General features: G+C 40.0%; 4 protein-coding genes and 1 pseudogene across 8 annotated transcripts; all 5 read right to left on the bottom strand.

Moving 5' to 3' along the window:
* Nucleotides 1–535: 535 nt before the first annotated feature.
* On the bottom strand, nucleotides 536–8536 carry LOC146567950 (uncharacterized). 3 transcript variants are annotated; one of them, XM_085283661.1, is made up of 8 exons: nucleotides 8310–8536; nucleotides 6638–6686; nucleotides 6484–6548; nucleotides 4766–4867; nucleotides 4568–4663; nucleotides 4228–4338; nucleotides 4013–4136; nucleotides 536–3534 (listed from the first exon to the last, which is right to left on the bottom strand). In XM_085283661.1, exons 1-8 carry the CDS (start codon nucleotides 8343–8345, stop codon nucleotides 1577–1579), a joined length of 2541 nt encoding a protein of 846 aa, XP_085139787.1. In that variant the 5' UTR covers nucleotides 8346–8536; the 3' UTR covers nucleotides 536–1576. The 3 variants fall into 3 exon arrangements, with proteins under 3 accessions (XP_085139787.1, XP_085139786.1, XP_085139788.1); XM_085283660.1 differs by having other exon boundaries at nucleotides 6484–6686; XM_085283662.1 differs by lacking the exons at nucleotides 6484–6548; nucleotides 6638–6686; nucleotides 8310–8536 and having other exon boundaries at nucleotides 4228–4264; nucleotides 4766–4861.
* Nucleotides 8537–9943: 1407 nt separating this feature from the next.
* Nucleotides 9944–17080, bottom strand: kdelr2b (KDEL endoplasmic reticulum protein retention receptor 2b). The gene is made up of 5 exons (XM_085283658.1): nucleotides 16786–17080; nucleotides 14705–14805; nucleotides 14315–14473; nucleotides 12031–12283; nucleotides 9944–11180 (listed from the first exon to the last, which is right to left on the bottom strand). Exons 1-5 carry the CDS (start codon nucleotides 16874–16876, stop codon nucleotides 11146–11148), a joined length of 639 nt encoding a protein of 212 aa, XP_085139784.1. The 5' UTR covers nucleotides 16877–17080; the 3' UTR covers nucleotides 9944–11145.
* Nucleotides 17081–18305: 1225 nt separating this feature from the next.
* mettl9 (methyltransferase 9, His-X-His N1-histidine) lies at nucleotides 18306–27892 on the bottom strand. Of its 3 annotated transcripts, none has more exons than XM_085283657.1 (6): nucleotides 27811–27892; nucleotides 25298–25453; nucleotides 24095–24285; nucleotides 23815–24024; nucleotides 19515–19699; nucleotides 18306–19424 (listed from the first exon to the last, which is right to left on the bottom strand). In XM_085283657.1, exons 2-6 carry the CDS (start codon nucleotides 25385–25387, stop codon nucleotides 19198–19200), a joined length of 903 nt encoding a protein of 300 aa, XP_085139783.1. In that variant the 5' UTR covers nucleotides 25388–25453; nucleotides 27811–27892; the 3' UTR covers nucleotides 18306–19197. The 3 variants fall into 3 exon arrangements, with proteins under 3 accessions (XP_085139783.1, XP_085139782.1, XP_085139781.1); XM_085283656.1 differs by lacking the exon at nucleotides 27811–27892 and adding an exon at nucleotides 25633–25752; XM_085283655.1 differs by lacking the exon at nucleotides 27811–27892 and adding an exon at nucleotides 25633–25729 and having other exon boundaries at nucleotides 25298–25480.
* LOC146567948 (uncharacterized) lies at nucleotides 21515–22458 on the bottom strand (annotated as a pseudogene).
* LOC146567947 (uncharacterized) lies at nucleotides 22536–23806 on the bottom strand. Its single transcript, XM_085283654.1, has one exon. The coding sequence runs from the start codon at nucleotides 23757–23759 to the stop codon at nucleotides 22536–22538; it is 1224 nt and encodes a 407-aa protein (XP_085139780.1). The 5' UTR covers nucleotides 23760–23806.
* Nucleotides 27893–27986: the final 94 nt, after the last annotated feature.

The raw sequence follows: 27986 nt of genomic DNA, 5'->3' as shown, positions 1-27986 counted from the left end.
CAGGACAGAGGGCATTAGACATTAACTGTTGTACCTCTCTCCTGACTTTTACAAATTAATGACAGTTTGGACCAAAGGTTTCAAATTTGGATTACTCCATATGGTCTGACACCTTAGCCTTTCCTCCCTTTTTACCTACCGAAGAAGCATAGAATTCACATTATTTTATGTGTACTAAATTAAATGCATTATGGATGTCTAAATTAGTGAAAAATGATGGCTCAATGAAAAGATTCAAAAAAAGATGAGGCTAATTGAAAGGGATACTTAGTTTTTTATAGTTATCTGATTAAGTCCTCAATATACACACTGTCTAAACATCGTGTTGAGTTTAGAAAATAGAAAGAAAGAAAAATGACCCAAGCCTGCCCTGATCCTAATATTAGCTGAAAGAAGAAGAGGCAAGCACATTATTATCAACTTGCTCTTCACTATAACACTTTGTACCGTTGTCTTTCCTTCCTTCTTTTATTTCTACACTAAAGAGTTTCTTCCTCTTAATAAAAAATCATGCAATCATTTTCGCATGTACATTTAAGTAGTTTATTGTAATCTTGGGGTTTACCAATTTTCAAATACAAAAAAACCCAAAAACATGAGCAAAGCCCCACAAAATGAAAGATCACTATTTTAAGTGAAAGCTTCACCATTTTAATTTTTTGATAAAAAAAACAGATGAAAATGATCCACAGAAGAAGCTGAATGCTGCTCACTTTTCTGCTTCGTGCCTAAAACACATTATACACAACATGAAAAAGAACAAAACATATGATGTAAAATCAAACAAACTAAATAGTTAAAAAAATTACACTGCTAAATACAAAGTACACATGAAACAAATATGGTAATTCTTCATATGAATTGAAGTTGGGAGAAGACAAAGATCTTTATACACCGAGCTGAACTCGTTCACCTCCAGTATGTGTCCTGCATTTTTATTGTGTTTACAGTGTTTGTTTGTTTTTTTCATTGTACTGTCAGCTGCTGACTTAGACAACAGTCACCGCAGCCTGTGCCCCACACAGAGATAGTACATTTAACTGTGGGACTGTAAGTATTTTACATGCTGGAACCACTACTTTTTCAGTTTCATCGTAGACTATTTGAATCTGTGTGCTCCTCTTTCTGTGTAGCACAAAGCAGACATTTGTCTAGGTATCTTTGTGAGGTAATTCACTGGCATCAGTGTATTCACACACTTTTTACCTGAGGTTTAAGCATCTAAGTGCCTAACAATAACCTAAAACGTACTGCTAACTTTACCCCTGAACAAGCATTTGGAGGGTTCTCAAAGTGGTTACAAAGTTAGCTGGACATGTTTTGATTCTTTCTCTCTCTCTCTTTTTTTTGTCCAGTTGGTTGGTTTCCTGTGGCAGTGACCTCTGTCATCGCTCACTCTTGGTAGACAAGTGGTTCAAATGAAAACATACATACTTTAAATAGTAAATAGGGAATTATTTTGCCAGCTTTTGCAACATCTGCTCCTTGCTGCCCATTAGACAGAATTCAGATTCAATGCGCATTCACACCAAGAAGCTACTTTCCTTAACCAATCAAGCATTCCTGTGTCACGTAGTTAATGTGTAACAAATGTATGTAGAAGTCTTTTGTGCCTGAACATGCTGTAGGCCTTTAGGAAGGCCTTGCCGCAGATATGGCAAACAAATGGTTTTTCTCCCGAATGTATTCGAGCATGTACATTGAGATACCACATTTTTACAAACCCCTTTCCACAGATGTCACATTTATACGGCCTTTCTGTGGTATGGTGCATGAGAATGTGTTTCTTAACCTCCGAGGTTGATCTGTAGTACTTTTCGCATTCAGGCACAGTGCATTTGAAAGGTCTTTCTCCAGTGTGGATTAATTTATGCCTTTTCATCGTTGATGCCGAAAGCATCTTCCCGCAGGTCGGACATGGATTACGGAACAACTCGTGTAAGTGTTTGCTCCTCTGGTGCTTTTTCAGCGCTCCTTTCTCTTTAAAGGACTTCTCGCACTGAGAGCAAGAGTGCTTCTTCTCATTTCGAGACTCGCTGTGGATGAAGTGCAGGTGGCGCAACATGTTGGACTTTTGGGCGAACGTCTTGCCGCACTCTGCACACAGATAGGGTTTCTCTCTGGTGTGGACCCTCTCGTGGTACATGAGCTCAGAATCACATTTGAATCTCAGGCTGCAATGAGAACACCGGAACGGCAGGTGGCCTGTGTGGTGCCATTCATGTATGATTAAAAATCGCAGCCTGGGGAGAGTTTTGGGGCAATGGCTGCATTTGAATGGTCTGCTGACTTTATGGATGTTTTCGTAATGTTTGAGTAAGGGCTTGAAAAGACTGAAAGACTTGTCGCAGCGGTTGCACTGAAATGGAGTGTGTGAAACTTTGTGCCTTGCCAGCGTTGCAGCATCTCGAAGGACCTTTCTGCATACGTTGCAGTAGAGCTCGTTGTGGGTCAGCGTATGCTTTTGCAGAGCAACTTTGTACTTGAACGCCTCTTGGCATATGTCACATTTGTAAAGATTCTTGACTTCATCTGGATTCCCTGGATCTACATGCTGCTGAGCATATTCATAACAAGTCTTATTCAAGTGCTTCTTCAGAGAGGATAGGAGTTTAAACCTGCTATCGCATCGAGGGCACGCGTAGTCATTGGTGGGAAAGTGGGTTTTCATGTGAGTTCTCAGGTTTGTGTTGACATGCTCTTTGCAGATAAAGCACTGGATTAAACGAGTGTGTTTGGTAGAGCTATGCTTTATGCCAGCAGTGCCCCGATTTCTGCTAGAATCTGACACATCTTTAGGACCCAGGAACGAAGGGTCCTCATCTGAGCTGCTACAAACTGAACCACTTTCAGGGAAACTGTTAACAGGACTCACAATTGAAGACTCATCGTCTGAGTAGTGAGACCATGAATCAGTTACACTGGGACTTCTACTAACAGTGTTATGACTAGAGTCCTTATCCGAGTAGTAAGACCAGGAGTCATCTTCACTGCAAGTACTGATGGGAGCCATGTATGAGGAGTCTTTGCCTGAATCCTCATTGTCTGACAGCATTTGAGAAACCCTCTCGAACTGTTTTGCTTTCGTGGAAATAGATTTGTCAGCAGGTAGGGCCTCTCCACAAAGTTGCCCTTTCACCTCTTGGAGAATCTTTTTCATTCTTAGGCCTCTGTTTGATCTCACAGGTCGAGACTGTAAAGACAGTGGCAGGTCAAGTCTTCTTAGACGAACGTGGCACTCTTTGATTAGGCAACAAGAACCATCTGTCTGACTTTGAAGATTTACATTTTCGGCATGTTTTGTTGAATCTCCTAAAGGCAACTGTGTTCCATTGTGCTCAGGAGTCCAATCACTTTTACCATCATTGGTCTCACACGTCTGCTGTTCTGGAGCCAGTGATTCCTTTTCCAAATCTGATGAAAATAACAATTCATCCAAAATGCTGCCCTTTGCTTGTGTTTTAAGCGTTTCTGTTTTTTCTACACAGGGAAGGTTTAGAGCTGAAATGATCCACTCACCGTCCAGAGAACTATCTGAAAAGACAAAAAAAGGTGTCGTATAACAGTGAACAAGAACAGAGCTCAACACCCAAGTGCCATTCATTATTACATTATTGCACACGTCATACTAATCTGAGAACATTGGATTTATTTTTTTGACCACAAAGCAGCAATCCCACAAGCCAAATACACATCATTAAAGTGGACCGATTAAAAATCAGCTCCACATTTTTAACGTCAGACTCTACTAGAGTAGCTTTGCATGGTTCACAGTTCAAAATAATCCTTATTTGTCTTATACTGGTCCTTTGTTTCAGCCTCGCAGTGAATCTGCTATCTGCAACAAGTTGTTTTAGCTACTCAACAGACCTTTAGGGTAACTTTCCTCCGATTAGCTGTCCTTGCAAACTGCAAGTGGGCGGGGCCTTTAGCGCTCACAGCCAGAGCCATGTGCCTGAGATGGCTAAATCAGGGATACGGAGCTAAGAGTAGAAAATCTGTAACTACTTACCTATATGATCTAGTTGGCTAAGGTGTTTTTGATACTGCAGCAGAGTTTTGAGCTCTTCACACTGAGACACCAACTGCATGCAGTCCTTGAGAGCAGAAGAAGCTTCACCAAACATGGAGGCAACCTTTTGAAAATGAAAAAGAAAGAGCGGCGTTAACATTTGTTAATCTAGCTTAAAATATAATTGGGTAATGTTGAGTAGCACTTTTGTGTACCTGCTGGAATGACTGAAGATGAAGAATCTTTTCAAATCTGGATAAAAACAGGCACATCAAAGTGTGAAGTGTTTCATCATATGCAGGACCAAACTCTACAGGGAAAACATTCTGAGAAGCACAAACAAGAAAGCACACCATGAACGTCCAAAACATACAGAAATATCACTGCACCTGGCGCTTTTAGTAAACTCAAAAATACACCTTTACACATACTAGACTACTTTACCACTACTACTACTTGAAAATGAAAGTACTCCAGCTTTGATAATAAAATAATAACACTTATATGGTATTATTATCTAGGATGCAAAAAAGCAGTGAAAAAACAAATACAGACCTGAAAGAAGTGCTCTCTTTCTTCAGCATCATCCTGCAAGTTCTTTACAAGATCCACAAAGTTTGATTGTGGCAGTTCTACATTAGTACCACCAGCCTGCATAATTCATAATAATAACAATTAATAATGATAATAAGCTGTTTTGGGAATCTAAATTATACTGTCACGATAACAGAAAACAAAAACCAATGAAATCACCTCCACTAGCCATGCATTGATGAGCACTTGCATCCTGTCCAAGTGTGGCTGGATGATCTCAAAGTCAGCAGGAGCTTCACGCTGGTATAACTCCAGGATCAGCTGAGAGCGCAAAGAAACTGATGTTTAATAGAGTGACATGAACGATCACTATTTCAATTTTCAAGGTGTTGGGCAACCTAAATCATCATAAATGAGACTGTAAGGTCCTGAGAGACCTGAGAAAGGATTATTCAACAGTAACCTGCATTGTTTGCCAGCATGCACGGCTTTTATCAGCAATACAAACAGGTAGCACAACCTGTCCCACTCACTTTTGTCTTTTCAACCATTTTCCATAAAAGAAAACGGGTTAGACAGATCAGGGAAGATCCAGAGCAGAAATGAGACTTCCACGTGGAAATGTAAAAAAAGCACCAACACTGAAATAAGTCCAGAGGGGATCAGCCAAACTTTGTTTTGGTTTTGTGTGGAAGTTTCTAGTCATGCTTGGTATAGTATTTCACCTTAGTGGCTTAATTGCTGAACGGCACAACTAATTAATTATTAATATTCTCAATGTTAAGATCATCACAGTTATTAATCACAACTATTCATTGACTGTAGACAAAACTGTTCTACAGCACTGTCACGTAGACGCTACTTTCACATTCAGATTGAGGGGACTTTCCCGCTAATGTGTAAATCTTTGCATCACCAAAGCATGAAGCCAAGTTGCCTCTGATGCCTACACTGAAGCATACGTGTGTGCACGAATTTAAGACTTTGTTTGTTATCTGCACAAGTGCTATATAAATATCAGCCCATTGTCTTTTACCAAATGGAATGCTACCGTGTTGGTGATTTCACTGCGTGTTTTGTGAGCTTGATGGATACGCCGGCACTCTGTACAGGCACGATTTTATGGACATTCACGTTGATGTTGAACGATTCACATTGTCAACCACTGTTTTTCTTGGCCTCTGTATTCACCATACTGCAATGGGTGAATTCTTTGAGATCCAGACACTGCTCTGCACTCTACACTTATTGTAATGGTTCTTGGGTAACATCACTTGATCTAAATGCCCTTAGTCAAGTGTATTCAGGAAACTTCACAATGCGTGGCGCTTTGTGACTGGTATATGCAGACACATCTTCAGGTGGTGATTTAGGGAGTGCTAGATTTTCTTATGCTTTTTGATCATTTAATTACAGGAAGCTAGGAAGTAGATTAATTCTACAACCATATTAGAGTTATCTACTTAAAGATTAAAGGTTTGAGAAGTAGAAACATGGCTGTGTTTGCGGCAGAATGCCTGAAAAAATTGGATCTAATTGGACATTAGATTAGTGGAAATCTGGATTTTGGACTGCATAATCCAAGTGTGACAATGTTGACTGTGGATACAATGTCTTCTGAGACACAGAGAAGGTGAACAGATGGTATCTTAGTGTGTGGTTCCCAAAAGGAAGGATGTAGGAGGAGTGGTGATGGCCACCCAATCAAATGACCTAGAACCAACTGACATTCTGTGTCAGAGCACAGAAGGATGGAAAAGCAGCCAACTGTTGGATGTTGGAAATGCTCCAGTCCTCGTGAAGCTGGTTGCCAAAGAATAAGAGAACAAAAGGCGTGCAAAGCTCTTATCGACGTAAAAGACAATTATGACGAAGGCAAAAAAGTACAAATCCATCAAATCTACAATGACTTCATTTGCAGATGCTGATAAACTCACCCGTGCTCTGAGGCCCAGGCTGAGTTCAGTCCGCTGGCGGCTGGTGAGCAGCTCTGGAAGAATGTCTGTAACCATAGACACAAACTCCTCAAGCATCCCGTAATCAGCTATAACTTTTTGCTGGATGGTCTGCCAGACGGCTGCGGAGACCAACCGAAGTGGTGGGACCAGGAGGCGCAGGGCAGTGAGGGAGAGTGTTGCACCTGAATGTGAACAGAAGTGGGTCATTTTAACATCGGGGATAAATGTTTTATTATCAATATCCATAAAATGAACCATAACTTAAACCCAGACACAAATACTTGGCTTAACACAGCTGTCCAATTGTTTGTATATTGTTTAGTGGTGACCTTGCTCCAAATGCTGTTCATCGTCTGTTTTGTAAATGAATAACTCATTAAAACTGACTGTTTTGACTAATATTGTTGTTATTATTATTATTATTACTACTACTACTAAACTAAAATATGTCATTTGGCCCATAAACTAGTTCCTGGTTTATTGTGCAAATTTTCTGACAATGAGTTTCATGAACATGGGATTTACTAAACTGCAGGGCCAAAATATTGTTTTGCTCTTTTGCTTTGTGTTCCTTGATCCTTTCATAGCGAAGCAGTCGCATATACATATTTAATAAACTCATATATATATGGTGGTGTTTAGCCCCATCGCCTAATAGCAAGAAGGAATCCACTGGTCAGTTGAGGCATGTTCTACCCGTTGCCTGCACAATACACAGACATCTGTAGTACTCAGTAGGCTGGCCAGTAATGAACTGTTGACATACCTCGCCTCTGTCAGTGCACCCCAGGGTGGCTGTGGCTACATTGTAGCTTGCCATCACCTGTGTGTGAATGAGTGTGTGAATGGGTGGATGACTGGATGTGTAAAGCGCTTTGGGGTCCTTAGGGACTAGTAAAGCGCTATACAAATACAGACCATTTATCATTTACCATACAACATTAAATCAAATCTATACATCTGTTTGAAATCTACTCACAATTGAAAAATACAACATACTGTAGTCTACTATTACTTTATGATCAAATGAGTTTTGGTCAGAGTGTCACATTTAAGAATGCAAGTATTTATAATGCTCATGACAGATGGTAGCATCGCAGCCTCACAGCAAGAAGGTCGTGGGTTCAAATCAACCAGCCAGTTGGGGCCTTTCTATGTTCTCCCCATGGTTGTGTTGGCTCTCTCCTGATACGTCTGCTTCCTCCCACAGTCCAAAGGCATCCAGGTTAGGTTAACTGGTGATTCTACAGTAAACTGGCCATAGGTGTGAATTTGAGCGTGATTGCTTGTCCATCTCTCTGTGTTAGCCCTGCAATAGATTGGAAACCTGCCCAAGGTGTAGACTGCCTCTCTTCCTATGAAAGCTGGTACATGGTCCATTGTAACCGTTTATAAGTTTGTTGCAAAATTTCCACCACAGTGCATTTAGATTAAGTCAAAAGAACCCACGACAAACATCTCCAACATGTTATGGAATCCCTGGCATCAAGAACGGAAGCAGAGACCACTTTAAATGAAAGCGTTCACTTTAATTGAATTCGGTACTACAACTAATACCAAATTCATTTGTAGACAGTGCCTATGTTAGATGTTGCACGTATTTGCATAAAGTGCCTATTCAAGAAAATGCAGGCAGTGTTACTCATAACTGTGCTATTTTTATTCGACACTAAATCCCCAATGTTTTATTACTACTCATCAGCGTTTGTGAAATATCTCCTCCGTTAAAATGCCACATAAGCAGCTTGTTATTCAGACTGTCTGACTAAAAACCAACTCTTTACATTGATGCTAGGAAAACTTACCTGAAGAGTTAGTAGATTTCCCTTCTGAAATATCATTTTCCATCCTGTTCATCCACTGCACTCGATCGCACACAATCAGAAATTAGCTATAAATATAGGGGGGTGTCCTTTCTTTTCTACTACTTCTCCTTTCTTCGTCAGACACGTTAAAAACGTCACTTGTTATTCATGACAATGACTAAAACCAACGCGACTTAAAAATGGGGGGAAAGAAAAAAGCTTGGTCCGACGACGTTTTTGTTCCGGGTGGCTCAAATCGATGGTTCCGAGCACACTCGTCATATAATCCAGCCCCGTCAACATGTAACAGCTAGTGCCGTGCGATACTTCAAAATCGGGTATTAGTCTGATACCAAGCAAATACAGGGCAAGTATTGCCGTTACTATAAAGGCCACTTATATAGGATAGAGCAGTTATGAAAAGAATAATAATCAATTTGCATTTTTTTTCTTCTTTTAATGATCACTAAATCACTATGATTTTTCTTTCTACAGTAATTAACAGAACAAAACTCACCCCTCTGCTTTTATTTTCTTTGTTTTTTGGAGACTTATAATTTAAATGTGTCTGTCTCTAAAGCACTTTGAGTTAGCTTCTGTTTTTTAAATGTTCTATAGTCTATAAATAAAAAATATGTAAATAATATAATAATAATAATATAAAAAAGCACAAAAAGGTTAATGCATTTTTCGCTGATTGGTTGGTTAAAAAATTCATTAATCTAGCGAATGATTGAGCAAACAGTAGAATCAGCAGTCTGTTCACACACCACATTTAATGAAAATATGTCTATAAATCTGCAGTTTGGAATAGTATCATGCTTAAGAATACATTATTGTCTGCATTTTATTTAAGTATTTTTTAAAAACAAATAGTCCGTGGTGTAGTGGTTAGCAACTTCCTTCTCCAGTCCAAACACATGGGTTAGGTTGTTTGGTAATTCTAAATTGGCTGTAGGTTTGAATGGTTGTCTGTCTTTATATGTTTTCCCTGCAAACTTATGTCTTGTCTCTGTTGTCTCCATATGTACCCTATAATATAAGTACATACAGGTTTTAGAGCAACTTGTGCTCTCATCCAGGTGTTTCTTGAATTTTTCACCAAGACAATGCATACCAGGATATATGTGTCCAGTCTTCCTTCACTCTATGATACTAGCCAGCACTCTGTCTTTACCAGTCATAGTCTCTACATTTAAATGCGTCCTCTCACCTCTACTGCTTTCCTTCTCTCTCACTGCCCCTTAGCATGCCTTCCATCTTTTGTCTTCTGCCAACAGCAGCACAGTTTTGACCAGCAGTGAAAGCACTCGTTGTTAAACTGGGCCTTAACCAATCCGGTATGAATGGAAATCTCATTCTGTATTATTTGCATGCTTAATTTATATCAGATGCACTTCCTGAGGCAAAGTTCCCCATTCATCAGGGCTTGGGATACTAGGAGTACACTGGTGTGTGCCCCCCAACATGGGTGGAATACTGACACCAAAAAGGGAAATTCCAGTATATATGAAAATGCGATGAGCTTATTAGACTTTCTGCATCAGCGGATAAAAAAAAAGTAATAAATCTGACCGTCACGTGTAACGTCATAGGAGCAAAACTTGAGTGGAATCACAGTACTAAGACAAATGTTTCCCACAAAGCTTTTATTAGTGGTGGTAATATCATGCAAGAGCTCTGGTGAGAAATGAAAAAGAGAACTTGAGAATGATGAGCATGAAAACTCTATCAGAAACCAATATAACTTCATAGGATACTGCCGCAGTCTCTTTCCAAATCCAATAGGGAGATTCCTTTCTTAGGGTCAAATTATGCACAACAGGTAGAACTTTCTACAGACTGTTTATTGGAAACCAGCAGGAAGATTAAAAAATAAATACATTTGCAGCTAAAAGGGAAAAAAAAGACCTCTGCAGTGGGACTTCACACACAGCACATAACCAGTGAGTTTATGCATCTCAAACATATAAAAGGAACCATCTGAAATGATGTATAATTACAGGTGGCATCGGTCACTTTAAACGAAAGCAATTAACGGCGAGTTCACTGACTTTCTTCACACGTTTGTTTACTCCTAATATGGACAGTGCTTCATATGGCGACGGAGAATACACTGAGGATCTAATGCCCATCATTTCTGACAGCATTTGAACCAAAATATATTCTAAAGTTACCTTCAGAGTTGCTTTGATTTTGAAAAAGAACTATTTATGGCATCTACTACTATTTTTTTTTTTCCACCAAAAGGCATGAGCAGCAGTCATTACAAATGGGAATGCATACTGGCCAAAAACAGAACGGCAGAATCAAAGTTATGGGATTCAATACAAGCCTCCTCAGTCAGATTTAGAAAAAAACAAAAACAAGAACAAAGAGATTTTATTTTGATTGCAAATACTATTAAAAATGCTCAATAATATCCCACCACAAGAAGTCTGCTTCTATATCATACAGTGCCAAATCACAGGCAATTTTATCTCCCGAGCTCCATCGATGTGTCGAATCTCCAGATCACACATTTTATGTAGAAAACATTTCTCGCTTTTTTTCCCCTTCCGTTATACAGAGTAATAAAAAAAGTTAAGGCAAGATGCATCAAACAGAAATCTGCAGGCCAAGGAGCAGCTGCTGAAGGTGTTCCAATTCCACTGATTCTGGATCAGCCAGTGGCTCCTGCTAGCTCTCTGTCTCAGGCATCTTACACTGGTGGGAGGGGAAGAGGAGGAAGTGACTGCTGATATTGGGGGAATGGGGCTGTCAGAGGTGTCTGCTGCCCCTCCTCCTCCCCTCCAATTGCCCGATTTGAGTCTGCCAAAACACTCTTCTTTGGCACTTAGGCTGGCAGACTCAGCTTCTTTCCTTTCAGTACTGAAACCAGACAGGACAGATTTATGTTAAACATATTAGACAGGGAGCATTCATCACAAGAAGACACACTGATGGATTGATTTTTTTCAGTTTAGTGTTTTTGCTGCCTGAGACTTGAACACCAAAACTTATATGAAAACTATTTCATCAACATTTGTTTTAACATCAGTGTAGTTAAAGGGAACTTATTATACCTGAATTATTTAAAGCAATCAAAGGGATGTGAAGAAGCCACTGCTATTTATATCCAAATGTCTACGCACTGTGTTTAAGAGACATCAGCTGAAGTCGACCTATGATTTTGATGAACACCAGTTTCTACCACAAGATGGTGGAGTGACTACTGCCCAGTGTGCTCTGAAACATGAGTGTAAAGCCTGGTTTATGGCCACTGCATTGGTTGTGTTGTTTGTGATGTCACCAGTGAGAAAAGAAAAAGGAAGTCGTCTTAAACTCATATTAAAAACTCAATAAATGATGAAGCATCGAGGGCGTTTCTGAATTTTTCATTATAGTGATGCAGTAGTTGATATGACAATGCATCTCTTCCTGATACTCTTTTGTAAACAAGACAGTTATGAACTCAATGACATCAATTTATGGACAAACCTTAAAAGTTTAGGATTGCAAATGATGAAAAAAAAAAACCCAAAGAAAAAAAACAAAACACTACACACAGTAAAAACAAAATGTTCAGATTGGAGAATCTAATCTTGTGCTCATGTTTGCTTTGTCCTTGAAACAAGTTACAACATATCTGCACTGCTACCATTAAAGAGATTTTCAACTTTGGTTTGAACAAATATATATTTAATTAAAAAAATGAAATGAAAAATGCAGCAGCACTCACCTTTTGTTACATACAAATAGAAGAAGTCGCAGTAGAGGATGGTCTGCACCACTCCAGCAACGATGGCAATCATATCAAAGAACCCCTCAAAGTAGAACCTCCATATCCAGTTGATGAGGTAGAGAGCTCTGTACAGACCCAGGAAGAACAGGTAGTGGGTGGTGATGGTCTCAGCTTCTCCCGTCTTACTGATCATGAAGAGCTGAGGTAGGATGGCCACTGACTCCAAGTAGATAGAAAATGTCCACAGGATCTGAGGTGGAGGAAATGGATGGCAGAGTGTCAGCAGTGATGTGTGTTTTAAATTTACATACAGAGATTTTATCATGTTTGCCAGTGTTGAATGGCGGGCATAACTGTGAGTACTTGGGCAAATGTTAAAGTGATTTTCCTGGACTGAAAATCAAGCTCACAAACACACTCTGCAAGTCAGTGTGTTGCAAATACATGAAAAAAGAAAGCATGCACATGTAAACAAACCAGCCAGAGGCACGGTAAAAGAAATCAAACTGAAACATAACCCTTTTTTCATAGTAAGTCTGCACTGGTGCATGCATGCTGCATGGCAGCTGTCTCACGTGACTGAGTTTAACATGTATGTGCATCCTGTTCCCTCTATAGAATGAAGTGCTGGGTGATTCCTCAGACTTTGGTTTCAGTTATGATTTTGTCTTCCAAAGATTTTGAAAACAACTTTGTTTGGACCTAAGTTGGGCTACATGTCAGTCACGGATAACGCACGTGATCTAGGCTTTGAAGGAGGCATACTCCGTTTCCTCCATGTCCGTGGTATAAGATGCAAAAAACATAGCCTAGTGAATGATGGTAATGCAGCATACAGCGACCCACATCAGGTAGAAAAGTGCACATTTGTTTCCAGTTATGAAATATGTCATTAACTCTGAACGCTGAATTAAAGCCAAGAAACTTTCCGAGCCATAAACAGCACCCAACACGGCTGCCTTTGAGAAGTTTTAAACAGAGCTCCACCACAATGATGGAAACTTGAAGCTGGGTTATATCATACCGTTCACGGTAATACTGGTATAATTTTGGGCAACGATAGAAAAATGAAATATCGCAATAGAATATGGGTAAAACGCGCATGCGCAGTGCCTTTGTTTTCATACGCACACGTCAGAAAAAGCATTGCGGCGAAAGCAAATCGTTGAATGAAACGGATGAACCAGAACTGGTTTGTAAAAATGCTGCAACTTCAGTGGTGTGGAACTGGTTTAGCTTTCGTCCGTCAGATACAAAGCAAAGCACTATTTTTGGTAGCGCATGCTAGCGGGCCCTCGTTATTAAAGTGTTGTTTGGAAAATACGGCACACTTAAAATCAATCCTTTGATTTTTCTGAAAGTCGACAGAGCCCCTTATAATCCAATGGGCCTTATGTATGAATTCTGGTTGTGTTTACTGACCTCGAAACGATTTTATGTAAACGGCGCTTCAAAACCTGTCAAATGTTTTAGTACGACTTTGCTGAGCTACGAACCCGCACTGCTTGATGGATTGTTGGAGCATTACAGCTAACGTAGTCAGGAGCCTGGCGGAGTGATACGTACTGTGCTTCAACATAATATTACCGTATCGTGTGTGTATGACCTCTTTTTAAGTTTTGTGGATATTACACATGGTTATGCTGAGGATATGTCGGCCAGTTTCCACTGGAAATGCCTTTTGGTTAAACTGTCAGCGAGGAATTTGCATTTGCACTGTTAAATTTTTATATAACTTTAATTCACATTAAACAGCTGCTTGTTTAAGTGAAAATACATTGATGTTTTTTTTTGCACTAATAAAGTTGTGGAGTTGTAAAGTATTTTGTCTAGTGTCAGTTATATCGTTATTGCAAATTTTCAAATGTATATCGTGATAAATATTTTTGGACGTATCACCCTGCTGCTCTACTTGAAGCACCATGTTGCTGTTCAGCACATGAGGATTCCCATACCTGCTGCTCTGTTAATAGTTCGACACTACCATCTATGGCACTATGACAACACAGAAGCCGCATGAAAGATCGACTGCTCTTAGATAGTTGGCTTATAGGTGCTGCAGAGAGCCTGTCATAGTAGGAATCAATCTAGATGACAGCCCTCTTTTGTCTTCCATAACTTGCATACCAATTTCTCCTCGCTTCTTCTTTTTTTACATTATCTATTCTTTTTTGGAGTCTGAGTAGTTGTGTCTAATAACAGTCATTTCAAGATTTAACAATATAGTCATGAATTTTATTTTATCATAGAGCAGCCCTGGCTGTGTGTTTGAATGTCTGACCTCCAGAGGAGAGAAGTCATGGTTAACCAGGAAAGCCAGGCCACCAACAGGGACGACCAGGAACTCCACTCTGAACGTGTCATGGTTTCCATCATAAGTTGCCTTGAACTTCATGTAGATCAGGTACACAGTTGCGTATGAACATCCGATGTAGATGATCTGAAATATAAATGGGAAAGCATTAAGACTCTCGTGACCTAATGGCCTGAGGTACTTGCAGTTGTGCAGCATGGACACCTCGTACAAGCCTACCACAAATTATTTGGCAGCTGTATCGTTTAGCAAACACTGACATGTTGGGCCTGGTGTACTGGTTACGCCCACACTGTGTTCATTGCTTGGATGGAAAATGCTGCAGGATGTGATGATGAGAAGGGGGCAGGATCTTACCTTCATGGTGGTGTTGTAGAGAGAGATGAACGATGTGAGCAGGTCAAGGTATCGAGTGGTGAACACCAAGGCAAACAAGATCTGACTCTTTCCCGAAATACCTGTGAAAGACAGCACAAAGTATTTTAAACTTAACATTATAACGTTTTACTCCCTATTATATGGTTAGTATAGGAGCAGAGGATATTATATAATTGGAACAAGTATCTGGTATGTTGTCATGTGACAAAACCTGTTTTTTTTTTTTTTAAATCATCTGATACTATAAAGGCCAAGAGTTTTTCCACCTCATTCATGCTCAAATAGCTGCACTACTATTACTCACTAATAACAGAAATCTTCCAGTGAGTTGATTTTAAACGTTAAATGCTTGTTTTTGAAGTTGTACATAATCAGAGCTCTGGAAAAAGCCACCAGAGTATTCCCCCATGGAAACACAAATTGTGAAGCTGCTTGGAACAATCTAACGTTGTATGTTCTGCTACTCCCATTAAGTGTGCTCCAACAACATAATTGTTTAAAACTAAACTAAAAACTTGTGTAATTATCTGAGGTTTTGTACTTCCTGATATTCATGTATTGTTTTATTCAATTATGGCTCCTTTATCAAGTTTCATTTGAAAGTTTTATCACCTTTACTGGTCCACTGTTTGTGAGTCATTTCAATTTATTTCTGCTTCTTTAAGTATTGTTAAAGCAGCCACTCCCATTAGGATGTAAAGGGATAAAGGCAATCACTCAGAAGTACTTTGATTTGCAGGAACAAATAAGCCTAAGGCAGAGATGTCTGGGGGGGCAGAACTAGTCCACCAAATGTCCAATCTGGTCTACACACAGACAACTCATGTGAATTATAGATTCAACTTGAATTGAAAAACATGCAATACCAAAAAGTTGATTCTGTTCATCTAAACGTAGTGTTTTCAGTGGGTGAAACGTTTTGTCATTCATCCAAGTGACTTCTTCAGTCTCAGCTGACTGCAGGTTTCCCTAACCTTACAAACACTACATTTGCATATTGACCAAAACTAGCACCACATGAACATAATCGATTTTTTGGGATTTCTTTACCTGGATGATTGAGCATGCATCAAGACACATGCAATAAGACTTTATGTTAGAGTGTGCACTTTAAAAAATGCATTGCTTGCTGTTCATGATCTGTTAATAAATGTCAATTAATTAACAGATGCAATGGCTTACTTGCACTTCTCTACATTAAAAAACACAGGCTATTATGCAACTGCTTTACTTGCTTGCTCAACTTGTAATCAAATTACATTGTTTGTAACCCATTAATGAATTCAACAGTCCTCTAAGGACACCAGGTGATCCAAACCTTGTTAGCACTTCAAAGTCAATTATTCGTTTTGTTCCCCTTTACACTCTCACACACCATTGTGTGGTTTAATCTAGGTATGGCTCCCTTGCAGTGATAGCAACCTAACCTTTGGCCACAGCAATAACAGGAAAAAAAGTTTCACAGAATGCAGGAATTTACTTTTCCCTCAAAGTCCTGGACTTGCAAGCAAAAACATTCACCCAGTCACCGACTTTGCATGTGCAGACTCGGGAGCACTCGATGCTGCCACGTCAGAGAGGTCATACCAGGCTGTAGTAAAGCAAGTCACAGGAACAGTAAGGCTGAAACGTGGAACTAGCTTAGTGTCAATCAGGTGAAATGACGAAGCCAAACTATCAAGTACTGTGGCCCTCAGGTCCCCCGTCTAACGCTAGTTTGGGGCCAAATGGACTGTCAAGACAAGCTAGTAGCACAACTGATGACAGAACCACATAACAAGTTTCAGGGTCCTATTCTTAAAAGGCACAGTGACAGTAATGACAGCCGCGGGAGTGGTTGTCATTACTTGATGACAAAACATACCGCTTGAAATGGACAGGACTACTAGCCAGCTAGCTAACATTAGCCAAAAGCTGGCTAATGAGTTCCAACTAACTACAGATAAGTTCCACGGTGGACAGCTTTCACTTCTCCTCAAACTGCTAATTACACGAGAGGACACATGCTGTGCCTACTAAGGTTCGCTTAAACTCTTAAGTTAAAGACTTTGGCTACTCACCGGCACAAGACCTGGTTTTCCATATTTTTAGCAGCAGGATGATGATAGCTGCTAAGTGGGAGAGGTCGCCGGTTAGCCTGAAAATATTCATGTTTGCAGGAACGCGGCAAGTAGCAGGGCGATTCTAGATTCTCTGAAGAACTCTGCCTGTCTCCGGCAACGGTTTTTTTTTCCTATCCGACAGCGCTGAATGACACTGTGATGTTAGAATAAACGGTTTCTGGGTCCAGAAGATGGGAAAATGGCGAGTCAAGCGCGACGTGGCTTGGGGACGTGGCCAAGACCGCAGTATCCAATGCAAGACGGGAAACTCTCTTGGTCCCAGCCAATCAGGACAGAGCGATTGGTAATTTGCATAAACTATGCTGGAGGAAACGTTGCCTTGAAGTTCTACGAAAAAAGAAAGTAAATACAAGTTTCCCTTTTCCCAGTTGCAATGGTCAAGGAAACGAACCAGGAAATCAGCGTCTATCCTTTACTAAGACACGTGTAAATACGTGGAGTTAAATTTTACTTTAATATCCAGTTTCATTCAGGTGGTACTATGTTCATCCTATTTATAGCCTAGTTGTAATTCGTTATATTTTGCATAGTTTAAGATTTTCTGTAACTTGTATTTTTCTTTTTAATCTTCTCATATTTATTGGCTATACCTACTGGAGTCAAATTCCTTGTTTGTTTGCACAAATTTGCCCAAATAAAGATGATTCTGATGTGTAGTTAAATTCTCCTTATAAAACAGAATTTAACTCTACATATTGCTACGACACAGAATAAGTATTTTTATACATATTGAGAAGAATGTTTAACTACATTTACACAATTTGGGAGTAAGTTCTCTCCAAACATTAATTCCAGAAACTGAAGAGCTTATTTGCAGAGTTTTAGAGGCAATCCTGTTTCGTCTGCAGCAGAGGTTGACTCTCAGGTGGTTCCTGTAATCAGCCATCTGCCCATACTCACGTACCAACTTTAAGCAGTCCTTGCCAAGTCCCCCAAAACTTTTGTTAGTGAAACATAAACACCCCATTATATGACCCCATATGCTCATTGTGCTTTCGCTGCTCCATTTTGCAAACCCTGACCAACCTTTTAAACAGGTACAACATGAGACTTAATGGCAAGCAGTACGTTGGAGTCTGGTAACAAGCAAGAGCAGAAATGCATTTCTTAAATATACATCAAATCAAAGATAATCCTTAAAATATTCAAGTAATGCCTACTTGCCAATCTTTGAAATATGTATAAAACCTTTGAGACCACAAGAGCAAATAAATTAAAAAAAAAAAAAAAAAACCCACAGAGATCTATTAAGAGTAGGGGATAATCTGATAGCTGGACTAAGTTTGAATCTGCTGTTTGGAAGCAGTGCATACATTTATAGTTCTCACAGAAGACTAGGCTTGGGATACACTAGTATTGAATTTGTTGAAGGTACAGATTGTCAAATTTCTTTGAGGCAAATATTATCTTACAGGAACGTCACTGCAGCATGACAAAAATAAAATTAAGCCAAGAAATGCTCAAAAGTGTATTTTATTTAGAACAAACACTTAGACTGCATTATGTGTGGCACATTTCCCCCCCCCCAAAAAATTCATTCTGCACCATTATTTGAGCAGCATAGATTCAGGCCATAACATTGAGAGACAAAGTTTAATTCATAAACAGCCATAAATGCAGGGCTTGCTGCTACAGCATTGCTTGGAATAGTAAAACCAGTAGTTTACAAGTCAATGCGGTAACTAAGGCCTTGTCCATTTATATCATAGTTACATCTACTAGCACCAACAGGTATTTTATATCAAGAATTAAAGATTTAGATGTTATTGTCAAAGAATAAAGCTTTAATCTATTTTCATTAAAAAAAGAAAAAGAAAGAAAGAAAAGAACTAGCTTTGAACAGTCTACAATATTCTTTTTGTGGTCATTGAAGCTGGAATTCCATGGGCTCACTTTAAAAGTTCTGCTTCAAGTTATTGTAAAATTATAATGAACTGGCTACAAAATGGGTGTTTAAATGCCTTTCTTTCACTTGCACCATCTTCACTGTCTGATATTGGGTAGAAAATTTGTTGGGAAAAATAAGGGTCCAGTTAAACACCATCTCAAGAGGGTCCTCTGCATCAATACAGAATGATACTTCCAGTGAGCACAGGTAACGACAAAAAAAAATCTCATGTTTTGTTGGTTGTGTAAGAGTTATGACATCAGAGTCCATTAGTGGCATTTTCTTATAGGCCAAATGCCTTCCAGATTTTTGGGTAGAGGTCTCACTAAACAAGATGGCTGGTGAACATTGAAACTATGTTACCTGAGCTTCACACCCGACTCGCCACTTCTAAAAAAGTCAAACACTGCGATTCAAGAATGCTCATGAAAATATAACTACATACTCTGTGCTTGTAGTACTCATGGAGCAGCCACTTGATCATCTGAGGACTTTAGAACAAAAACTGCATCATCAAGAAGGTAGTAATCTCTTGCTATGTCCCCTTCGCAGAGGTATGGCAATCGGGTGAAGGACTCCACCTCAAACCCCACCTTTCGGAAAACCTCATTTGTAAGACTGTTTACTTGCTCCTCCCAAGTCTTGCCTTGAATTTTTATGTATTCCCTGGGACGCTCCCATCTCCCTCCTGGGGAAGAGAGACAAAAAGAGGCTGCTTTATCTGGACAGAAAATGGTTACAGAGCATAACATACAAGCAGCATTTATTTTCAACTGACCGATTTCTAGCCAAGGTTGGAAAGGAATCACAGCAGCCACGATGAGTCTTCCCGTCCCTGGAACCAGTGATTGTCGGATGTCCTTCAGGAGATGCAGGGGATCGTCGCAGCGGTCGAGAAGGTTCAAACAGCTGATCACGTCATACTTAAAGCCTGTCTCCTGCCACGCATCTATACCCAGCAGTCTGATATCAACAGGAATTTAGCAGGAGAAATAAGCATTCAGTTACAAGAGATCATCCAATTCAATTCAATCTTTATTGGCAGACTTCATGTCCATAAAAACAAGACAAAACATCCCCCCCCCCCCCCCAACACAAGGTATAAACCATTAAAAAAAAAAAAAAAAAAAAATACACAAACACTTTAACCAGTGCTTTCTCAGACTGGATGCGTAACGGGAACCACTCACTGTTGGATCTGTAAGTGCTAAAATTATACTGTTACTCGAACAATCCAGTCGTTCTCTAAAATTGAACATTAGCTTTCTTAAAAGTGCTTTAAAAGTCCAGACACCCACAGCTACAAACATCTGGCTGGCAGGTATTTCACCTTTTTATGAACTTCAAGAGTTTTTTGTGCCAGTTTAAACAAAGGGAAATTTAGCTGTTTATCCTGCTTGGTTCTACATATCAAAACAGCACTTTTAGCAGCATTGTACTCAATGTCATATTGCACACCATATTCAGTACAGACATTAAGAAGATCCTGTAACCCAGCACTGCTTGGACTAAAAACAACCAGGTCATCTGCATACATAAGATAATTTATTAATGTTTTACCTAATATACACCCAGTGTTACAGGCTCTCAGCTGTATGGACAAATCATCAACATACAAATTAAATAAAATTGGAAACAAAATCCCACCCTGTCTAACACCATTGCTGACACCAAAGGGGGCAGAAATACTGCTTCCCCATTTAACCTGCATGTTCTGATGAGCGTACCAGTAAGAGAGAATCCTCACGATGTACTGAGGAACTCCCCGTCTCTTCATTTTATCAAAAAGTTTTCTGTGGTTCACTCGATCAAAAGGCTTAGAGGCATCAATGAAACACATGAGGACAGATGAATTTTTAGCCCTATACAAACTAACTATTTCCTTGAGTGCATATATGCACATGTCAGTGCTGTGCTTTGGTTTGAAGCCAAACTGATTATCCAGAGAAGAGATGAACACACTAACTCTGTCAAACAAGATTCTTTCTAACACCTTAGATAAAATACTGGCTAGTGCAATTGGCCTGTAATTATCCAAACAGCTCACTTTTGCAGCTTTGTCCTTCATAACTGGTACCAGTAAAATACACAGCATTGAGTCTGGTAATATGCCATGAATCATAAACCCAGTGAAACAGAGTGCTACATGTTTTAAATGTTCTGCAGTGATGTGATCCAAACCAGAGGATTTATCATCAGACAACCTATGAATGGCTTCATATACTTCATGTGTCCTTACACTTATTGTGTCATTACTCATGTCAAGATTGTCCTCATATGGATCACTTTTTATACAGTTAAACAATGCACTGTAATGCTGTCTCCATAATGCTGCAATGTTATCTGCCCCAGAAACACCTTCAACAGTTGATGGTAGAGATGGTTTACAGTTATTAAGAGCTTTCACCTCTTTCCAAAAATCTGCCATATTATTACACAGCATTTTCCTGGCCAAAGAATCTGCTCTCAGCATTTGCTCATTTTTAGTTATAAAGCGAACAGCGTACTTATATCTGGCATTCGCACATTTTTTCTGTTCAAATTCTGGGCCTTGTTTAGGTCTTCCAGCCATGGCCCAACATTTATAAGCTATGCGAGCTTCATCATGGTACATGGATACATGTTCTTTCCAGCCAGGTCTGATGTTAGGTTTCTTATGCTTATATTGTTTATCAAGCAGTGTACCACTTTTATACAGAGCAGTCACTATATCATCATACATTGAGCAGAGTAAATGTTTATGCAGAGCTTTCTTACAGTTGACATCTTTGCACAAAATAGCTTCTTTGGGCAAAGAAATGTTGTTCAGATGTATATCGGTATTACTATGATAAGCTAAGAAATCATCTTCACTACATGCTGACCAGTCTAATTTTACACTGTGTATTTTATGTTCAATATAGGTATTTGTTGTGCCTGAAAATGAATAAATAAATGAAATGAAATGAATGAACACTGGTAGCAATATTATTTCCAGTAGTTGCTGGCATTTGTTCCACATTCACAGTAAAACCAAAAGGTATATGATCTGACACAGTTACCTCATACCTAATAGTCATGTTTGCTAAAGCTGCATGTCCATCAGCTGTACAGATACAGTGGTCCAGCCATGATGTACTATGCCAGGCTTCACTTATGTATAGCTATCTGCAGGCAGTAACACTTTGGTAGACGAGATAAGATTATTAACTTGACAAAAGTGAGTTAAGTGTTTAGCAAACTGAGAACTGCTGTCTGTGAGATCAGCATTAAAATCACCCAAAACATATATGCTGTAAGTATCGTTGTCTTGAATAAATGCATTAATAAAAGCCAGCCTACTGAGGTATTCTTGCTCATTTTGACAAGATTCATAGGGAGTATAAATATTAAGAATGATAAAACTACTATTGTATACCAATACACCAGTCTACATCCAGTCTAATGGGCTTTATCACAGGGTCTATTTTTTTGTCCCAAAGCACAGCAACCCCTCCAGGTATTCTGCCTCTGACTATGGCTGTGCTGAGATCAGTTGTTGATTCCCCCACTCCCAAAAAACTTGCATTTAGACAGTTAAGTTTTCCCAGGTCCTGTTTGGACAACCATGTCTCCTGCAAGCATAAAATGTCACATTCTGCAAGCAGACTGTCCACAACAATCCGTCGAGCTTTGTCCCCTGCACTCTGTCCCAAACGTAGACCACGACAGTTGTATGATAATATCCTAATAGACATCTTCATGTTAATACGTTGGTATCGCAGTTATCTCCCCTGCTGGATCCACTGAGCTTGGCACAACCGTACTGGGCTTACGAGGTTCATAAAAACGCCGGCCCTTCAGGCCAGAGTTCAGGATTGTACATTTCACCTACATCATTACGTTCAGCAGTAACCTTGAAAGAGCCGAACCTGCTACGTTTAGTAGCAATTTTTTGACAGGTCACATCTCTTTTGAGTTTCTCTCTCAAATACAGAGCAAGAGTTTCTGCATCTACATCCAGGGCAAATTTAGTGGCAAACACGCTCACCAATTTAGTTTGCACAGTTCTGATTGTACTCACAGCTCCAGTGCCGATAATCGATACAGGTCCAGGCCTCTTATTGTGTCCAGTGGTAGCAGCATGCATTCCTGAACCCGAATTAACCTTCTCCAGCTTGAGACGAGGCTTGCCATTTTTCACAACTTTACTCCATTGTGGGGAGCATGTAGAAAGCACTGTCTCAACGGGATCCTCCGTTGTTGCTGTAGTTTCCATATTACGACCTGAGGCTGTCGTCGGAGCCCTATCTTGACCACATAGCAACATCTCCGGACAAAATGCTGACACTGTGCTTGTCCCAGTCCTTGAAGCAGCCAAAGCTCTGGCTTCCTGCCTTTCACGCGGGCCGCCTTTACTTCGACTCCCCCACCGCTCCTCTGCGTGTTTCCCCAGGGGAAAGTGGGAAGCGGTCCCCGACCCCTGAGCATTCAGCGTAACAGGCTCAGCCGGTACCTCAGGCCGACACTCAAGAGCAGTCACACGTTGGTCGACCTCCACAGCATTGGTCATAACTTGCTCGCAGACATCCGCCTGTAGTTTAACTACATGTTTTAAAGCACCCACCTCAGCACACAGCTGGTCCATTCGCCGTAGTAGACAACACACATCCATGCTGGAGTATGTAACAGGCGGCAAATCATCCAGGTGATGAGATACAAATCTTGGGATATTCTCCCCACACTCATTCAGCACTTTAAGACAGAGTTTAATATTGTTGGCGTCTTTATGCTGTCCTTTATATCCAACGCACCGCTGTGAGGTAGTGGGGCAGAGCTCAAACAAAACTTTCTTGGAGGCTTCAATCCCCTCGGATTCAAATGTGTTCGTGGCCAACAACACAATTTCATCCTGACTTAAAGTTTTGATTTTTACAGCAAGGAAATTAAGTAGTTCATCCTCTACAATTACCCTTCCATCAGTTGTTTTATATATCTCTGGTTTTAATCGTGACCGTTTGAAAGTCGGAGCTACGTCTGCACCACCACCTGCTACATCCGCCATCCAAGATCACCCAGAACTTTCATTTAGTTTAACAAAACAAAAATCCCACACTTACTTGAATTTCTTCTTGCGGAGACGCCTTTTCATGGTCAATGACACTTCAGTTACATAGACCTCCGTGAAATGTGGTGCCATCACCTTTGTAACACCACCATCCCCCGCGCCGAGGTCCAATAGTCTGTCAGCCACCCAGTCTGGCTCGATCCGCATAAGCTGCTGGAACTGGTTCTTGGAAAACACGAACATAGAGCCGCGACCCAGAAACCTAAGAGGGAGCGCAAGTCAGGCAAAGATGGACTACAGGTGAAAGGAAGACTAGTGTGTAAAGAACTCACCCATTAATGGAGGTACGCGATACCAGCGGGCTGAGGACAGTTGAGACGAGAGAATAATAGATTTGGGTGAAGAGATACGTAGACTTCTCTTCACTCTGTTCCACAAAAGCCCTGGTGTCCGCATCCAGCTGGTTTTGGATAAACAGTGGCTGCAGTGATTCTTCCAGTTGGTCAGGGTTGCACCTGTACCACTAAACAAGTTTTAGAGAAAATATGAAATAATAAGGCACAGCTGAAAAGTACAGAAAACATACAGTTGCTGAATACAATCAAGTGAGCATTGAGGATAAGTCACAGTCATACACATTCTGAGTTCTCATTCAACACCAACCCTGCTGAGTGAACATGCTAACCTTGCTTTGGGCTGATTTGCTGGAGATCTTGTTGTTCCAGTAGTGTTACACTACATTTTATTTGCAAGATGTGCAGTAAGTGGGGGGTGTGTGCATGTTAAATGAAGGAACATGTTCTGCTTCAGAACACATTGTTCATTACAGTAAGATTATTATCAACAGTCAGTTTTTTTCCTTTCAAGCACCACAACCATATTATTCGCCCCGTTTATAATTGCGCAACACTTACAAGTCATCCACCGATACAACCCCGGTGTTGTGCCAAGTGATTTCTGATGTTTTCAATGTATACTTTATACATTTGCCTATACTGGTGAATATGCTGGGCATAACAAGATTTATGAAGAAGTTGTATATAAAATGAAGAAATGACCTGTTTTGCAAGTATATTTATGACTGTGTTAGTGCACCTACATTTTAAATCAATGCAGTTCATATGTTTATAAAACTGTTGTATGTGTTGAAATAGCCAGATCTCCCTTTACAAAACAAAAACAGACATTTTTGATGTCAGTGACACTTGAGCTGATACATAATTGCTATATATAAAAGTCACTTTGCCAAAAACGCACATATGTCTACATTGTGACAGGAATGTAGTTCGTGGCTCAAAATTACCCTGTCATACCCACGAGAAACTTCTTTGACATCCTGTTCACATATTATAGATCAGCAGCTTAAATACAGGCAATAATCTTTGGGCTAATGCCGGAAATCACTTTGGCAAACGATCACTTTTTAGTCCAACATCTGCACAATTGATTCCAACTTTTCAGTATTTCACAAAGCCTCGTTTTACCCTTTACAGAACCCCCGCAGTCGTGACAAGGACCATTCGCAGGTAACCTACCTTTGTAACGTCTATCGTATCCAGGTCGCTCAGCATGTTCACCAGGAGAGAGCGGACAACCGGATTTCGGATGTACTTCCCGGTCCACATCCTCTTGATTGAGAGCAGAAAGGCGACGTAACCTACGACCCACCCTACAAAGAGCAACTTCCTCAGCTGCAGAGGACACATAATGAATAAAGTCTTGAGCAGAAGAGATGACAGAAACCGAGAGAGAAGAGGCAAAGTGGCCAGAGTGCCGCGGTTAATATTAGATGGTGTTAAAGAGGCGAACAGCAGCCACTTGCAAAGCAGCACGCAGAGGCATGTGTCCGGTTACACGACGGCAAACTAACCTGCGGGGGCAAGCGGAGGATTCAACAAGGCCTGTTACCATGTACTTAATCCCACTGTCAGCTTATTACATTTAACTCAGTGCCATCTAAGTCAATGCTTTGTCTTCTTTTGGCTTTATTGGAGGCGTTTAAACCGCTTATGCGCGCTTTACCGCCACCCTATGCTTAGGCGTATCCATTAGACGTGCCAAACCTAAAAAACCCGTTTCCAGCACCTATCACCTCATTATTTAAAACTCAGCATTTATTTAACGCGCCCGTGAATCATTTCCTGCAATATGTAAACGTTTTCCAGTAGTTTCCTCCCCAAACCACGGCTACATGACATCACCTGTTAGTGAAGTTCAATTTTTAAGCTTTGAGCCAGTGTTCGCTGTAGTCTTGGCACTGTGCAGCCAGGCGTGATGGAAGGTTTGATCTGACCGAGAAACAAGAGCATGCTCACTTGCTAACAAATGGCTGACCAATGAACAAACCCTGGATATGCTTCTGTACTATAAGACTAGAAATGTGTAAATGCACTGCATTTTATTCAACAGCCTGGAAGTAGAAACCAGTCTCAAATGGGAATGTTTAAAGAGGTCAGAGCAAGGGAACTCGGGGCCAGTTTTCCACAGACTCCTGGTATCCTGCAGTCTTTTGACAGAGTCACCCTCCGCCCATAAACAGGAGCATGTTTATGGTCTGATATAAAGGCTGTTCGACTCTAGGAATGTTTCCTCTAGAAATCTAGCAAGGTCTAAAAATAAATAAATAAATAAATTATTTTTGTCGGTTACTTTCACCAATGAGCAAATATGTGAATTTTTCCAACCAAGCTCGCAGGCATCTAGTACACAATTTTGTCCAAATACAGTTACTTCTGGATCAAAATCAAATGCACAACAACACAGTGGCTATTTCTGTCTTTTTTTAGTTGGCATTGATTATACGAAATATGAAGACAATGCAATGTTGCAAGGCCTCAGTTTCAGATAAGACTGCAAAAGCAAAATGGGGCACTGAAAGAATCTAAAGCAATATGGGACAATTAAATTTTTTAGAATTAAAACTTTAATGCCAACAATTCATCCACTGAACTAAAATGAGTCTCACGTTCCCTCTTGTGGCGTCTCAAACTCTATTAGAGTTTCAGCAATATACAATACACGAGAAGTCTTGCTGTGGGTAACAGACAGCCGTGGAGAAACTTTGATTAACTGATTGAATCAACTTGGGCATCATGTCATAATTCATAAAATATGTGCAAAAAAATTTTTGCAAGAAAACACTCTTCACCCGATTACCTCTAAAATGCTAACAATGTAAAAAAAAAAAAAATTGGGTCATTTAGCATCAGTTTGTCATTCTTCTGCAGTGGCTCAAAGTTGTGAGAAGCTTTACTTTAATTTCATTTGTTTTGCTGAGAGAAGCATCTCACAGAATTCTGTATACAAGTCTGTCTAGACATTGTTTGAATTAGTTTTTCTTACTTTAGGTTTCAAATAATTAAAACACAACTGCACTATGTCCTGTTTTACTGCTCAAGAGAACTTTTTCATGCTTTGCATGGTTAGAACAGCCAGCAAGATGAGTCACATTCCTCAAATCAGTCTGCATGGTTCCCAGTGACTGACCTTGGAAATAAAGAGTTTATGTTCATCTCTAGCCTGTTTCTTTCCCAAAGGGAATACTGCATGATAATCCTAACAAGGCCTTGCACACAAAAGCAAACTCCACTAAGAATAGTTCAAATAGTGACATTGTGAAAGATATCCCAGATGAATTCACTCAGGGCTTTTAAAAACAAAGCTCAAAAGCAACCTTTTTGAATTTGATCTTCAAATGTCTCCTTTCCAAAGCTAAAAACTGCTGGAAGCTGTCACTCATTTACATTTATATCGTTTAGATAAAAAACGAAAATCTTATAAATAAAAATGTAACTAGAACCCAAGAGAAGTAGCAGTGGAAGCCTTCTTTGTTGTGAAAAAATGTTATATTTTAATTTTTATTAAAGACTATATTCTATATAACATTAAAGTATAGTACAATGTCACACTTAAATTAACAGAAAGGGAAGTGTGCACACCTTTCCTCGACATAGACAAACGCAACCAACAGGCTCTCTGGGAGACATTTCTACAGCAGTGAATGCCAAGGAATTACACGGACTTTGAAAACGCAGCATGTGTTACATACCCCGACGGCGCGCGAAGAGACGAGGCGTTACCTGCACCTACAGAAGTAAATGAATTTCAAAGTCTACTACTACAGCTATTTATTTCCGGGGCTAATGAGCAGAGAAAAAGTGGGCGTGGTTGACCGAACCTGTTGTCTGAAGACCACTTGATGCCTTTGACTTCTTATGTGATAAT

The sequence above is a fragment of the Mchenga conophoros genome, linkage group LG8 (genome assembly GCF_057382185.1).
Source record: "Mchenga conophoros isolate Kocher_MC1m ecotype Shallow Benthic linkage group LG8, M_conophoros_male_GT1.1, whole genome shotgun sequence".
Taxonomy (NCBI): Eukaryota; Metazoa; Chordata; class Actinopteri; order Cichliformes; family Cichlidae; genus Mchenga; species Mchenga conophoros.
This window is presented reverse-complemented; position numbering and strand designations above follow the sequence as displayed.

What these genes read in the sequence shown, in the direction of transcription:
- LOC146567950 (XM_085283660.1), bottom strand. Translation starts at nt 8,361, where the DNA reads ATGAACAGGATGGAAAATGATATTTCAGAAGGGAAATCTACTAACTCT. An exon ending in AAAGAGAGCACTTCTTTCAG is followed by an intron (nt 4,339 to 4,567) that starts GTCTGTATTTGT and finishes TGTGCTTCTCAG; the next exon opens with AATGTTTTCCCTGTAGAGTT. An exon ending in TAGCCAACTAGATCATATAG is followed by an intron (nt 3,535 to 4,012) that starts GTAAGTAGTTAC and finishes TTGTCTTTTCAG; the next exon opens with ATAGTTCTCTGGACGGTGAG.
- kdelr2b (XM_085283658.1), bottom strand. Translation starts at nt 16,876, where the DNA reads ATGAATATTTTCAGGCTAACCGGCGACCTCTCCCACTTAGCAGCTATC. An exon ending in GAAAACCAGGTCTTGTGCCG is followed by an intron (nt 14,806 to 16,785) that starts GTGAGTAGCCAA and finishes TGTCTTTCACAG; the next exon opens with GTATTTCGGGAAAGAGTCAG. An exon ending in TCTACAACACCACCATGAAG is followed by an intron (nt 14,474 to 14,704) that starts GTAAGATCCTGC and finishes TTTATATTTCAG; the next exon opens with ATCATCTACATCGGATGTTC.
- LOC146567947 (XM_085283654.1), bottom strand. Translation starts at nt 23,759, where the DNA reads ATGGCGGATGTAGCAGGTGGTGGTGCAGACGTAGCTCCGACTTTCAAA.
- mettl9 (XM_085283655.1), bottom strand. Translation starts at nt 25,468, where the DNA reads ATGTGTCCTCTGCAGCTGAGGAAGTTGCTCTTTGTAGGGTGGGTCGTA. An exon ending in TCGCGTACCTCCATTAATGG is followed by an intron (nt 24,025 to 24,094) that starts GTGAGTTCTTTA and finishes GCTCCCTCTTAG; the next exon opens with GTTTCTGGGTCGCGGCTCTA. An exon ending in CCAACCTTGGCTAGAAATCG is followed by an intron (nt 19,425 to 19,514) that starts GTCAGTTGAAAA and finishes TCTCTTCCCCAG; the next exon opens with GAGGGAGATGGGAGCGTCCC.